The 13,079-nt window shown below is 48.1% G+C and overlaps 1 protein-coding gene across 5 annotated transcripts in view; it reads left to right on the top strand.

Annotated features, from left to right (window-relative positions):
- Positions 1–12,755, top strand: part of TPD52L2 (TPD52 like 2) — a 33,569-nt gene extending 20,814 nt beyond the window's left edge. For 2 of the 5 annotated variants that reach the window (XM_056845301.1, XM_056845303.1), the window contains 5 exons: positions 1,452–1,553; positions 7,736–7,762; positions 9,745–9,786; positions 11,909–11,957; positions 12,613–12,755. In XM_056845301.1, the coding sequence (XP_056701279.1) occupies positions 1,452–1,553; positions 7,736–7,762; positions 9,745–9,786; positions 11,909–11,957; positions 12,613–12,708 (316 nt within the window). In that variant the 3' untranslated portion in view covers positions 12,709–12,755. The remainder of the gene's footprint in view (positions 1–1,451; positions 1,554–7,735; positions 7,763–9,744; positions 9,787–11,908; positions 11,958–12,612) is intronic. The other 3 variants (XM_056845305.1, XM_056845304.1, XM_056845302.1) reach the window with 2 other exon arrangements.
- Positions 12,756–13,079: the final 324 nt, after the last annotated feature.

Raw genomic sequence — 13,079 nt, 5'->3', positions numbered from 1 at the left:
GGCAAGTCACAGCTCCGTTCGAGCTCTCTCAGCACCACCGACCTCACAGGGTGTCTGTTGTGGGTGGGGGACGGTGATTGTAAGCCGTTTGATTTCTCCTAATATCCAGCCGGTACCTTTCCACCTGCAATTTAAACCTATTCTTGCGAGTCCTGTCCTCTGCTGCCAACAGGAACAGCTCCCTGCCCTCCTCTAAGTGACAGCCCTTCAAATACTTAACAAGAGCAATCATGTCCCCCCCAACCTCCTCTTCTCCAGACTAAACATTCCCAACTCCCTCAAATGAGCTTTGCCCTACTATATATACACCAGTGCTCCGCGACACATCAGTGGGATGCTGGTGGACGAGATCCGAAACTGTTTGCCTTTAATTATATCTCTGAATTCCTTTCTGGGAATGAGAGCGCTTGCACAGTATAGTTTGAAATACTGTGATTAGGTCTAAACAGGTTATGCCATCCGAGCCCCTGGGTTGTCCTTGCAGAAATCCCCAGAATCGAATCCTCCTGTTTGCTCCTGTTCTGCTTTTAAAAGCAAGCAGGTCCTGGTTTAGCAGTGGTTAACGGTAACTGATGGGAAATACCTTCCTCCTTAAATAGCAGGAGCCGCGCCGACTCATCTCTGGATTAACTGAATATCGCTGCTTAGCCGAACAAGTTCTCCCATGCTACTCCCCCCCCCCCAAAAAAAAAAACTTTTTTCTGAGTTCTGAAAGTTTATTTTAGGAATTCCCTGGAGGCAGGAAAGACCTGCTTCTGTAAGCTGCAAGTAGAAGGGTGCGGCTTTGTGAAAAGCAGAAAATCCCCAGTGGAATTGATTAATCTCTATTTGATCTCAGGCATGGAGAGAGGAAAGATGAGCCATTGGCAGGGAAGATGTAGAAGCAAATGTAAACACAACCTTAACACAACAGCATTTAAAAACCAGCCGAGCGACTCTGGGCCTTTTCAGCTTGCTAACTGAAGCGGGGGTCGTTCTTCGGGGCTGCTTCCAGAGCTATAGCAAACGCTTCTTAGGCATGCTGGCATCCCTGCCCTTTTCGCTGCAAGCGCGTATATTCAAGCCTCTGTCTCTCTTGGAGAACTGGGTTTGATTCCCCACTCCTCCCCATGAGCGGCAGAGGCTAATCTGGTGAACTGGATTTGTTTCCCCACTCCTGCACACGAAGCCAGCTGGGTGACCTTGGGCTAGTCACAGCTCTCTCAGGTTTGAGTCTTCCTTAAGTGGCAGAGAAAGTCGGCCTATAAAAACCAACTCTTCTTCTCCTCCTCCTCTGCGGCATGGGTTGTCCACACAGGTAGGAAGCTTCCGCGATCATCTCCCCTCTTTTCGACTTGGGGCCCACCATTTTCTAGCTGCTTTCACCCCCTTTCGCTGCTTGAATCCCTCCCCCCTCCGCCCCTGTAATTACTTCCTTCAGCTGTTTACCAGCCTTTGTTTTTCTTGCTCAGCTACAAGAAGACGCAGGAAACGCTGTCGCAGGCAGGCCAGAAGACCTCGGCTGCCCTTTCCAACGTGGGGTCTGTGATCAGCCGGAAACTGGGAGACATGAGGTAACTTCCTTCTTCTTCTTCCCTTGTGTCGGCAAGTTGCAAACCTAGAAGGCAGCGCATTCTCTGACCAAGAGAAATAAGTATTTAGCGCTCACATAGTAGGATATGGCTGCCTCTGGCCTTTCCAGACTCGGCCCCCTCAGCATGGGGTCATAGAAACATAGAGCTGGAAGGGACCTCCAGAGTCATCTAGTCCAACCCCCTACACAATGCAGGAAATTCACAACTACCTCCCCCCCACACACCCCCAGTGACCCCTACTCCATGCCCAGAAGATGGCAAAAAAAAAAAAAAAAAAAAATACCTCCAGGATCCCTGGCCAATTTGACATGGAGGAAAATTGCTTCCTGTCTCCAAAGTGGCAATCGGCATTACCCTGGGCATGCAAGAAAGGGCCATGAGAGCCAAGCACCGATGCAACCCATCCTGCTCTCCCTGTCACGATCTGCCGAAATTTATACTGAATCATAGAATAGCCTTGATGTCAGATGGCCATCTAGCCTCCACTTAAAAACCTCCGAAGAAGAGCCCACCACCTCCCGAGAAAGCCTGTCCCACCGAGGAACCGCTCTAATTGTCAGAAAGTCCTTCCTAGTTTTCTACTGCTAACACTGGACAGGAAGCTGTGTCACATTAGAATCATGTGACAGGAAGAGGGGGCAGAGGGAGTGATTGATGAGGCTGGGATCATGAGCAACAGCCTCAAAGAAGCGGTGTTAAGAAACACACACCAGACCCCAGGAGGAGTTGCATAGCAATGGACAAGCCCAGGGGCAGAGCTGTGGGGAAAATGCTCTCTGCCGCTGAACGGACATAGCTGATTGTCCTGCGGTTCTTTTTACCGCGCCTGCCAAGGGAGGCATGAGCATGGTGCCATCGCGTGCTCTGCAGCAAAAAGCAGCTCTGCAAGAGCTCTTGACCCGACAGGAGGGACTGGGTGACCCGTGGGTTGAAGACCACCATAGAAGAAGAGTTGTTTTTTATATGCCAGCTTTCTCTATCACTTAAGAGAGAATCAAACCGGCTTACAATCACCTTCCTTTCCCCACAACAGACACCCTGTGAGGCAGGTGGGGCTTAGAGAGCTCTAAGAGCACTGTGACTAGCCCAAGGTCACCCAACTGGCCTTATGTGTAGGAGTGGGGAACCCAACCTAGTTCACCAGATTAGAGTCCACTGCTCCAAACCACCGCTCCTAACCAACCACTAGTTAGCATAGTAGGGATTCCCCAGTCATAGCGCTGAGATGAGAGCCGGTTTACTGCCTGTCACTTGAGCTTTCTCCAGTGTTCCTTGACGTGAGAGTGCCCTTATTACAAGTGCTGGCCCGCTTGTTAAAATTTGCATCAGGCTGCTCTGTGATAGAAAGGGCAGGCATAGGCTCCCCAGGCCGAGTCGGACTCCACCCACACACGTTGAGAAGCAAAGATCCTGTGGCCTGTATTATCACTAAAAGGTAAAGGTAGTCCCCTGTGCAAGCACCGGGTCATTTCTGACCCATGGGGTGACGTCACATCCCGACGTTTACTAGGCAGACTCTGTTCATGGGGTGGTTTGCCATTGCCTTCCCCAGTCGTCTACCTCCAGCAACCTGGGTACTCATTTTACCGACCTCGGAAGGACGGAAGGCTGAGTCAGCCTCGAGTCGGCTACCTGAAACCGACTTCTGTCGGAATCGAACTCAGGTTGTGAGCAGAGCTTTTGACTGCAGTACTGCAGCTTACCCTCTGACCACTACGGCATTGAAAAAAACTTTTTTTTGCCATTATAGGACTATAAATGCAGGAAACTGTGTCTACTGTGTTGCCAGGGTTTTGAAATTAAAACCTGTCGGAGCTCTTAAATACTGTCCTTGTGCACTTGTATATTTGTGCAGTACAAAAGTAATGGATTACCATGGTTTAGAATTTAATTCCATCGCTCACTAATAGCCTTTAAAACTGGCATGCATCTCTCTCTCTCTCTCTCTCTGGCATCAATTCAATTAATGGCTTTCATACTTTATTGTTTGGATGGTAAGTTGACCGCAGTGTGTGTGTGTTTTTTTTTAAGCTGGTCAGATGACTTGCGTTTATTCAGCCCGAGTTACATAAGAATCAGGCTGTGAGCCTCCGGTGGCATTCGCGTGTTCAAGATTTCCCTGGTATTGAGCGACCTTCCAAACTCTTTGGATGCTTTGGGATCAAATGTACATTGTGCAAAGCTCTTCGATCTGAGGATGCTGTAGCGGGTTAGGAACGCATTTGGTGTTCCTCTAGAACTGAGTTGGGGCCAACTCTGTACTCCTAGGTGTCTTTTCCAGCTGAGACACTGGTGTGCAAGCACACCGGAAGCTCAATATTAACTTGTTTTGAAGGTCCAGGATGTCTTAAGCTATGGAACCCTGAATGATTACGCCATTGTGTGTTGCCTTGCCAAGATAACAGATAAGATTCTAGTCCAGCAGCACTACAGAGGATAACAAGATTTTTGGGGGGGTATAGGCTTTTGAGAGTCAAAGCTCCCTTCATCTCTGACAAAGATCTTGTTGGCCTCCAAGGTGCCGCTGGACTCAAATCTGGCTGTTCTACTGCAGACCAACACGGCCACCCTCTGAAATTTGCCAAGAGAGCCTGTTTTTGCTCCTGAGTCAAATGAGATGTCAAACTTAAGGGAGCTCCCTTTCGGTTATGGTGGAGGGAAGAGCACAGCATTTATCTGTACAACACAGCGAAAGAAGAAGAGTTGGTTTTTATATGCTGACTTTCTCTACCACTTAAGGCAGAATCAAACCGGCTTACAATCACTTTCCCTTCCCCCTCCCCACAACAGACACCCTGTGAGGTAGGTGGGGTTGAGAGAATGTGTCTTGCCCAAGGTCACCCAGCTGTGTAGGAGTAGGGAAACCAACCCAGTTCACCAGATTAGCCTCCGCTGCTCATGTGGAAGTAGGTGGGGCTGAGAGAGCTCGTGTGACTAGCCCAGAAGACACACACATGCCCTTTGAACTCCATTCCAGTGGCAAACTGCTTCCTATGACTAGCTCTGTGTATATCAGCTGCCTCACTGTTTAAATCTATAATATGGCAAAGTAGAGTCCCCAATTCATTGCAACTCTGATTCTTTCCAGGAATTCTCCATTCCCTCTGTGGCTGGGAATATCTGGGTGGTAAGCGCGAAGCTCTCTGATCACATAATAGCGTTTAAAAGCATACAGGCCTTACTTGACCGACTTCTTCTTTTCACATTCTCAGAGTTACCAACAGGTGCGTTTGTTCCCAAAAGTAACAGGCGTGCTGAAACGACGCCAGAAAATTCACCCGTGTGGCTTAAGGTCATTCTTTCCCGTACTCGGGCTTGTATACAGAGAGGCTTTTATTTCCATTCATACAGGCCCTGGCAATCCAGAACTCGCAAACAACTTTATCTTGGCACAGTACGTTTCCTGAAGGGGAGGGTAACCAAAATAGCTAGTAGCGCTTTGAATACCACTCAAAAGACATGAGCTGGACTGCTTTTTAAAACCAAACTAGGCCAGATTAGCAAACCTTGTGCCCCAAACGGTGGCCTTTTCAGAGAAACATAAGTTTATGGTGGAATTGCGTAGAGTCTGAAAGTGGAGGAAGGGAACCGACAAGTCAGAAAAGACGGAATATTCTGTGCCACCTCCTAGAACCTTAAGAACATAAGAAAAGCCCTGCTGGATCAGAGCAAGGCCCAATAAGTCCAGCAGTCTGCTCACACAGTGGCCAACCAGGTGCCTCTATGAAGCCCACAAACAAGACGACTGCAGCAGCAGCATCCTGCCTGTGTTCCACAGCACCTAAGATAATATGTATGTATTTATTTATTAGACTTATAACCCACCCTCCCCAGCAAGCCGGCTCAGGGCGGGTAACATCATTTTAAAAATACAACAATATACAATATAAATATACAGTAAAATCCATAATAAAACCATCAATAAAATTCAAAAAAACCTAATATGGTGGCGCACATGTCTAAAAGCTGTAGGGACCGTACAGGTGGCAACCATTTGCTATTTGTTGTTCCCACTAAGGGGAAAGGGGGGGGAGGCCAGTAGATGGTGTAAATAATAAAAGCAAATATGGGCGGCTGTCCTCAATTGTAGGCCTGATGGAAAAGCTCTGTCTTGCAGGCCCTGCGGAAAACTTTCAGATCCCGCAGGGCCCTGATGTTACCAGGCAGAGCATTCCACCAGGCTGGAGCCAGGGCTGAAAAAGCCCTGGCTCTTGTCGAGGACAGCCACACGCTCTTAGGGCCAGGGACCACCAGTAAATTTTCGTCGAAGGATCTTAATGTCCTTCAGGGGGTATACCAGGAGAGGCGGTCCCGAAGATACGAGGGTCCCAGACCGTGTAAGGCTTTAAAAGTCAAAAACAGCACCTTGAACCTGATCCTCTACTCCAGTTTGAGCCAGGCATGCTCCTCTGATCCTGGAGAGAATAGGTATGCATCATGACTAGTATCCATTTTTACTAGTAGCCATGGATAGTCCTCTCCTCCATGAACATGTCCATGCCCCTCTTAAAGCCTTCCAAGTTGGCAGCCATCACCACATCTTGGGGCAGGGAGTTCCACAATTTAACTATGTGCTGAGTGAAGAAATACTTCCTTTTATCTGTTTTGAATCTCTCACCCTCCATCTTCAGCAGATGACCCCGCGTTTTGGTATCATGAGAGGGAGAAAAGCTTCTCCCTGTCCACTCTCTCCACACCATGCATAATTTTATAGACCTCTGTCATGACTCCCCTTAACCGCCTTCTTTCCAAGCTTGTTGCATTCTGATGGCGTCTCGTTGAAGGGGCTTTGTTTTCCGTCCACATTCTTGCAAAGAAGTGCTTTTGAAGAAGGGAGCAAAGCTAGGCAACACTGCAGCCTTCTCTTCCTGGTCACATCTCCGTGCGCAAAATGATGCCGTCGTATTAAGTTTCCCGGCCTCTGCCAGTGAAGCAGCCATGGGGAAATGGTCCTTTCTCCAACAGACCCGCTTCACCCTCTTGCCTAGTTCAGCCCTCCATAAAGGGCTTTTCTTCTAGTTCTCCCCCTCCCAAGTGAAATATTCTTGTCAGCAGGCCTGGCTTATGTGATCAGAGTCTAAAAATGAGTGGGAATGTGTGTTTTGTGGTGAACTTCTTCTTTTTGCATGGGGAGAGGTGTGTGGGGGGAGGGTCTCTTTGGTTATCTGTGTGATCTTTGAGGTGCCGCTGTCTCGCCTTCCCCCTTTCTTCTTGTTAAGCAAAATGCATCTCTTTGTTTTAACAGCGTGTTTTTGAAGTGTAATCATGGCAGAAGAGGGATAGCTGCTGATCACTCACTCCCACTGACCCATTGGTAATACAGCTGGTAATCTCAGCTCCGTATGGTTTAATGTAGGGGTGTCAAACTCATTTGTTACGAGGGCCGGATATGACATAAATGTCACTTGGTGAGGCTGGTCCTTACTTCGCCAGCCCAGATCAAGAGTGGGGGCTGGCTGGCTTGCAGGCCAGATAAGAGCTCTCAAGGGGCTGGATCCGGCCCATGGTTTAATGAGATCTACAACTGTCCACACCAGTTGGTATCTGCTCTGCCAATACTCCCTCAAACTTGTTTACTAACCTTTCCAGAATTTCAGGTTCTATTTCTTCCTTGGAGAAGGGATGGTAGAGAGACCTCCTCTTTCTTCTGCTGTATAGTCTGGATTTCTTAGCCAGAATCTACAGTATCCGTGGCGGCTTTTTCGCACCCGGACTTCCAGCCCAGTTGGCATTAACTCACGATAGATGAAGGGAAGCCGCCATTCTGTTCATCATGTCCTTACTCCTAATTTTAATTTCTTCTCCCGCCCGCCTCTTTTAGCGGTGCGTCTGTCGGGGACCTGAGGGAGGGGTGGGGAACCTGGCCTGTGATCTGTGGATCAGGTGATACCAGTCTGGATTATAAAGTGACTGGATGAGTTCACTGTTGTCACTCCTGGATGGTCGATGAGCCGGAAGCTGGCGAAAGCACTGTGCGTTTTGGCTGCTGAGCCATTTCAGAGGTGTCAGCATGGTATCAAACAAAAGCTTCCTCTGTGGGGTTCTGCGGTGTGCACGCAACTCTTCTTTCTCACTTTGGGGATTGTGCGAACTTGGTGTTTGGGATCTGCACCTAACTGACCCTTTCTTTTGCTTCTTTTGCTGCCGTTGGATTCCTTCAGGGCCCATCCCTTCTCGCATTCCCTTAGGTAAGGTTGCATATAGGAAAGAGACCCGTGAAGGATCTGGTTCAACGGGGTTGTGCTTTTTCCAGAGATGTGGCCTGAAACATGTGCTTCACCAAAAAAGGTGATCACGAAGGGCTCACATACAGCCTCTGTCTCTGCCCATGTTGCCCTCTTTGTTCTAAGGGACTCCAGAGCGGAAAAGCGTTCTTAATTTTTGTGCCAAAGCTGTGATTCTTAGATGCCTGCTCCTCCAATCCTGGAGAGAATGGGTATGTGTCATGGATAGTATCCATTTTGACTAGTAGCCATGGATAGCCTTCTCCTCCATGAACATGCCCACTCCCCTCTTAAAGCCTTCCAAGTTGGCAGCCATCACCAGGTCCTGGGGCAGGGAGCGCCACAATTTAACTGCATTAAGGCACAGTTAAGGCAGCCAGAGACCACTTTGGCACTCTCTGTTTTGCAGCGTGGACAGCACCGGCTGGTGTTTGGCCACTTTCCACAGAGTGCGTATGGCTCCAGACTTTGGTGGTGGGCCAATCTCTCTCTCTCGGGGAGGGTAGAGCATGAAAAGACTTTTCTTAAATTAAACACGGTGTGTCGTGTCCACCCCCCACCCCCACCCCCACCGGGAGGCTTGGCTGTTGGCTCAGTAGCCAGCAAATGTTGCTTCCTCTGGCAGAATTTCAGGCTCCTACTTTCTTACTGTGCATTTTTGGACTCTGCGGGAACACAGCCAACCTTTCCTGCTGTAATGAGGAGCTGGGCTCTGAGAGTTCTGGCTTTACAAGGCAGCCTTAAATTAAGGCCTCCATCCCACACACAAACATAGAAGAAGAAAAAGAGTTGGTTTTTGTATACTGACTTTCTCTACCACTTAAGGAAGAATCAAACCAGCTTACAGTCACCTTTCCCCCCCAACAGACACCCTGTAAGGTAGGTGGGGCTGAGAGAGCCCAAGGTCACCCAGCTGGCTTCATGTGTAGGAGTGGGGAAACAAACCCGGTTCTCCAGATTAGAGTCCGTCGCTCACGCAGAGGAGTGGGGAATCAAACCCGGCTCTCCAGATCAGAGTCCACCGCTCTTAACCACTATACCATGCTGACATAGTGTGGTGTGGAGACTCCGACCGTAGGTTTCTTGAGGCAGGGACCCATCTCTTGCTTAGAGTACGTTATAATGGGTCTTGAATATATGGAACTGATGATAGAGCCCAGGGATCCCCAGCGTGGTGCTCGTAGGCTCCATGGCAACACCTTTCTTTTGCTTGTCAAGTGGTTTTTAGAAGGTGTGTGGAGCCAGGTGGGGCTTTGGCCCAGGGAGGTTTCTGACTGGCCATTGGAGATACCTGCTGTGGAAAGGAGGAAGAAGAAGAGTTTGTTTTTATATGCCGACTTTCTCTACCACTTAAGGAAGAATTAAATCAGCTTACAATCCCCTTCCCTCCCCCACAACAGACACCCTGGGAAGTAGATGGGGCTGAGAGAGCTCTAAGAGAGCTGTGACTAGCCCGAGGTCACCCAGCTGGCTTCGTGTGTAGGAGTGGGGAAACAAATCCAGTTCACCAGATTAGCCTCTGCTGCTCATGTGGAGGAGTGGGGAATTGAACCCGGTTCTCCAGATCCACAGTCCACTGCCCCAAACCACCACTCCTAACCACTACACCAGGGAAAAGTACTTAACAGAGCAGGTGGTTACCAGTGCTGGTGAGAGCCCATTAGTAAAACATTGATTCAGCTGCATGTTTTCAATGGATAAAAGTTGTAAGTAAGAATTGATGTGTAAGGTCTCGGTCCCTGCATTCTATATCCCTCCCCCAAATCAGGATGTAAAAACTAAGGTGTAAGATCTGGGTTCCATATGGGAAACTGGCTGAAAGAGTTTGGTGGTTGTGTGACTGGTCACAAGATGAACGACCTGATATGCTGCTTTCCAGTGCGCATGTGCGCATGTGTTGAACTGCTTTTAACTTTTCCTCCTCTCCTCTTAATGCTTCCGCGCAGCAGCTACTCCATCCGCCACTCGATAAGTATGCCGGCCATGAGGTAACGTAGCGAAAGCCGCCACTCTGGTCTGCAGAGGGTGGCTGGGTTTCTGCTAACTCTGCCGTGGGGAAGGCGCAAAATGAATGTGGGGATTAAAGTCAGATATTGTTCAAGTTTTTTTTTTTTAAAGGAGTCGTCTAGATTAAGGGCAAACATCTCTTCCGCTGTCTTTCCTCTGTTTTTGTGAATTTGGCTGGAAAAACGCTTCAGCTTTGGAAAAATTCCTAACGGGAAAGCTTTCTAAAAAGGTCCAGCAAACATTTTGGTTTATAATCTATCTGGTTTACCCAGGTTATTTATCAGGGGTTGGTGTTTGTCACACTACTGTATCTAGCGCATGAAAACAGCACCTGGTGCAATCGCTGGGTATTTTGAAAATGATTGTTGCATTAAGTCTACAACTTTGAATAAAACCATCTTGTAGGGTACCTTAATACAGGGTGATATGTGTAAATTGTAAAACATTTCCAGTGGAAAGATCATAGAGTTGGAAAGGATCTCCAGGGTCATCTAGTCTGACTCCCTGCACAATGCAGGAAGTTCACAATTACCTTCCCCCACACTCTCAGTGACCCCTACTCCATGCCCAGAAGATGGCAAAAAAAACAAAAAAAACATCCAGGAGCCCTGGCCAATCTGGCCTGGAGGAAAATTGCTTCCTGACCCCAAAGTGGTGATCGGCACTACCCTGGACATGCAAGAAAGGGCCGTGAGAGCCAAACACTGAAGCAACCCTTCTTAAAATACACAAAGTGCTTTTCAATTTGGTTTTTTTAATATAGCTGTGTTAATATTTGGTTTTTATCCAATTCTTTCTATATTGTCACCCACCTTGTGTCCTGAAATGCTCAGGAGGAAGGTGGGTGCATCAGTATTTCAAATGGTTTCCCCAAACCAAAATTTTCACCTAATTCAGAGTCGCATAGAATTAAAGAACCCAGGCGCTCGCCACAAAGGTCGACCGCATGTAGCTGGGCGTAGCTTCAGTGGTGATGAATAGCCCAGGATGAATGGTTGTCCACCCTTGGGTGAGTGGCAAGCCTGGTAGCGCCCCCTGGCACATGTAGCCGGTTCACTTTTCTGGGTGGACGACAGCCTTGCCTTTCAGTTTCGTTCTGTGAAACTCGTAGACGCCAACCCCAGCTTATTTTAGCAACCTAACAGTCCCTTACTACCACAAAGCTTTTATGCTCACTCGTTTGAACACCGCTCCTTTGGCGGTGTCGAATGGAAGATACGATAACTTACCTTATTCAGATAGACTTTGTCAATGTGATCAGACGAGAGTTGACACGCTACTTCATATGATGTTGGAATGTCCCCAATACAATTCTTGTCACGATCGACGGATTACCCCTATTTTAATCAAATTACCTGCCACAGTAACAAAAGATAAAACAGTCCCCTTTTTGCTGGTGGATAGAGATCCAAGAACAACGCTGGCTGTGGCCAAGTATCTCTCCGCCACATTTTTCTTAAAGAAATAAAGGCTCCCTATTTACTGCTCAAGATCTTTGGGTCAAGGGAGCTTGAAAAAGGAAAGGAAACGTGTAAACCTTTCTCACGCCTTCAGCATCCGTTAATGGAGATGCTCTTGCCAAACCAGTTCAAAGTTTTATCATTTTAGCTAGCCTCTCAACTGATGCTTTGAATTGACCTTTTAGTTCAGGTGAGAAAATTCAGCTGGTAACTTCTTCGACCCATTTGTTTAACTGAAAAAAAAAAAAGCTAACTGGTTGGCTTTTACCTGTTGGATCACTTGATGTTTGCAGTTCTGGCGGTTTAAGGGTATTTTTTCTGTCGCGTTCGTTCTTTTTTCTTTTTGGAAGAAATAGGGTTTAAAATCCTAAAGCCATATTCTTAAATAGCTACAGTTTTGACAAGCTTCTCTCCAGTGGGATTTCTTTCCTCTTTTCGGAAAGGTGAATGCAAGAGTAGAACCAACGGTTTGCTGCAGTCAGGGTCGGGCTTAGCTTTCCAGAACTCGGCTGTTGAGCGCATTCAAGGGTCCTCACTGTACTGTTTTCTGAATGAATTCTGAGCGGTAATATCTGTTAACGCTGCTGCAAAATGTAATCTCTCTGGTCTTGACCCTGCCTCCTGTCTTCTTTTTTTCCAAAAGGAACTCCTCCACCTTCAAGTCTTTTGAAGACCGTGTTGGAACCATCAAGGTAAACTTTCCCCACATGGAGGAGACAGCGCATTTCCGTTCGAGCAGACCAAAATGCCTAATTCTGTCTTGGTGATTATATTTATTGTGGAAGAGCTGGATTCGAGTCCAGGAACACCTTTATAGAATCACAAAATAGGAAGGAACCCCCAGGGTCATCTAGTTCAACCCTCTGCACAATGCAGGAAATTCACAATTACCCCCCCCCCACACACACACACAGGACCCCCCCCCCAGTGACCCCTATGTGCCCAGAAGATGGCCAAAAAATCCTCCAGAATCCCTGGCGCCTGGTTGGCCACTGTGTGAACAGACTGCTGGACTTGATGGGCCTTGGTCTGATCCAGCAGGGCTTTTCTTCTTATGGAGGACAGGGCTATCCATGGCTACTAGTCAAAATAGATACTGGTCATGATGCATCCCTACTCTCTCCAATATCAGAGGAGCATGCCCATTATATGAGTGGCTGTGGAACACAGGCAGGATAATGCTGCTGCAGTCGACTTGTTTGGGCTTTGTAGAGGCACCTGGTTGGCCACTGTGTGAACAGACTGCTGGAGTTGATGGGCCTTGGTCTGACCCAGCAGGGTTTTCTTATGTTCTTACGTTAACTTCCTGTCCTTCTCTTTCTTTCCCCTCCCTCTCTTCGTACACAGTCCAAAGTGGTGGGCAGCAGAGAGAACAGTGCCGACGAGCTGCACTCCCCATCTGCGTCTGGCGACAAGCCCTCCCAGGACAATGCGCCTTTCTAAGGCTCCGGCCCAGCGGTGCCCGACTGCCAGAGCCCCGCCCTCTTGCTCTTCTCAACGCGCGAGACAGAAAAAAACAAAAAAACGTGGGCCCTCCCGGTCCCACTCAGAAGAGAGAGATCCATACATCTTTACGTAGACATTTTCTTGCTGCTGGATTCTTCAGGTCCAATAAAGTGAAAACACACTGTGTTTTGTACACTATATATTTTACACTAAAGGGTTCTAGGTAGAATGCACCTGCGAGTGCTCAACTTTAAAAAAAAATGCAGCAGAGCATTGTGGGGGATTCTACAGGTTTGGCATCAAAGGTCCGCATCCTTCTCCTCCCCACTCCCTTCCCTCGGCACCCTCCGCGGCAGGCAGAATTTTTA

Source organism: Euleptes europaea, chromosome 2, assembly GCF_029931775.1.
Source record: "Euleptes europaea isolate rEulEur1 chromosome 2, rEulEur1.hap1, whole genome shotgun sequence".
Lineage (NCBI taxonomy): Eukaryota > Metazoa > Chordata > Lepidosauria > Squamata > Sphaerodactylidae > Euleptes > Euleptes europaea.
Note: the sequence above shows the minus strand (reverse complement) of the source record. Positions and strands in the feature narration are given on the sequence as shown.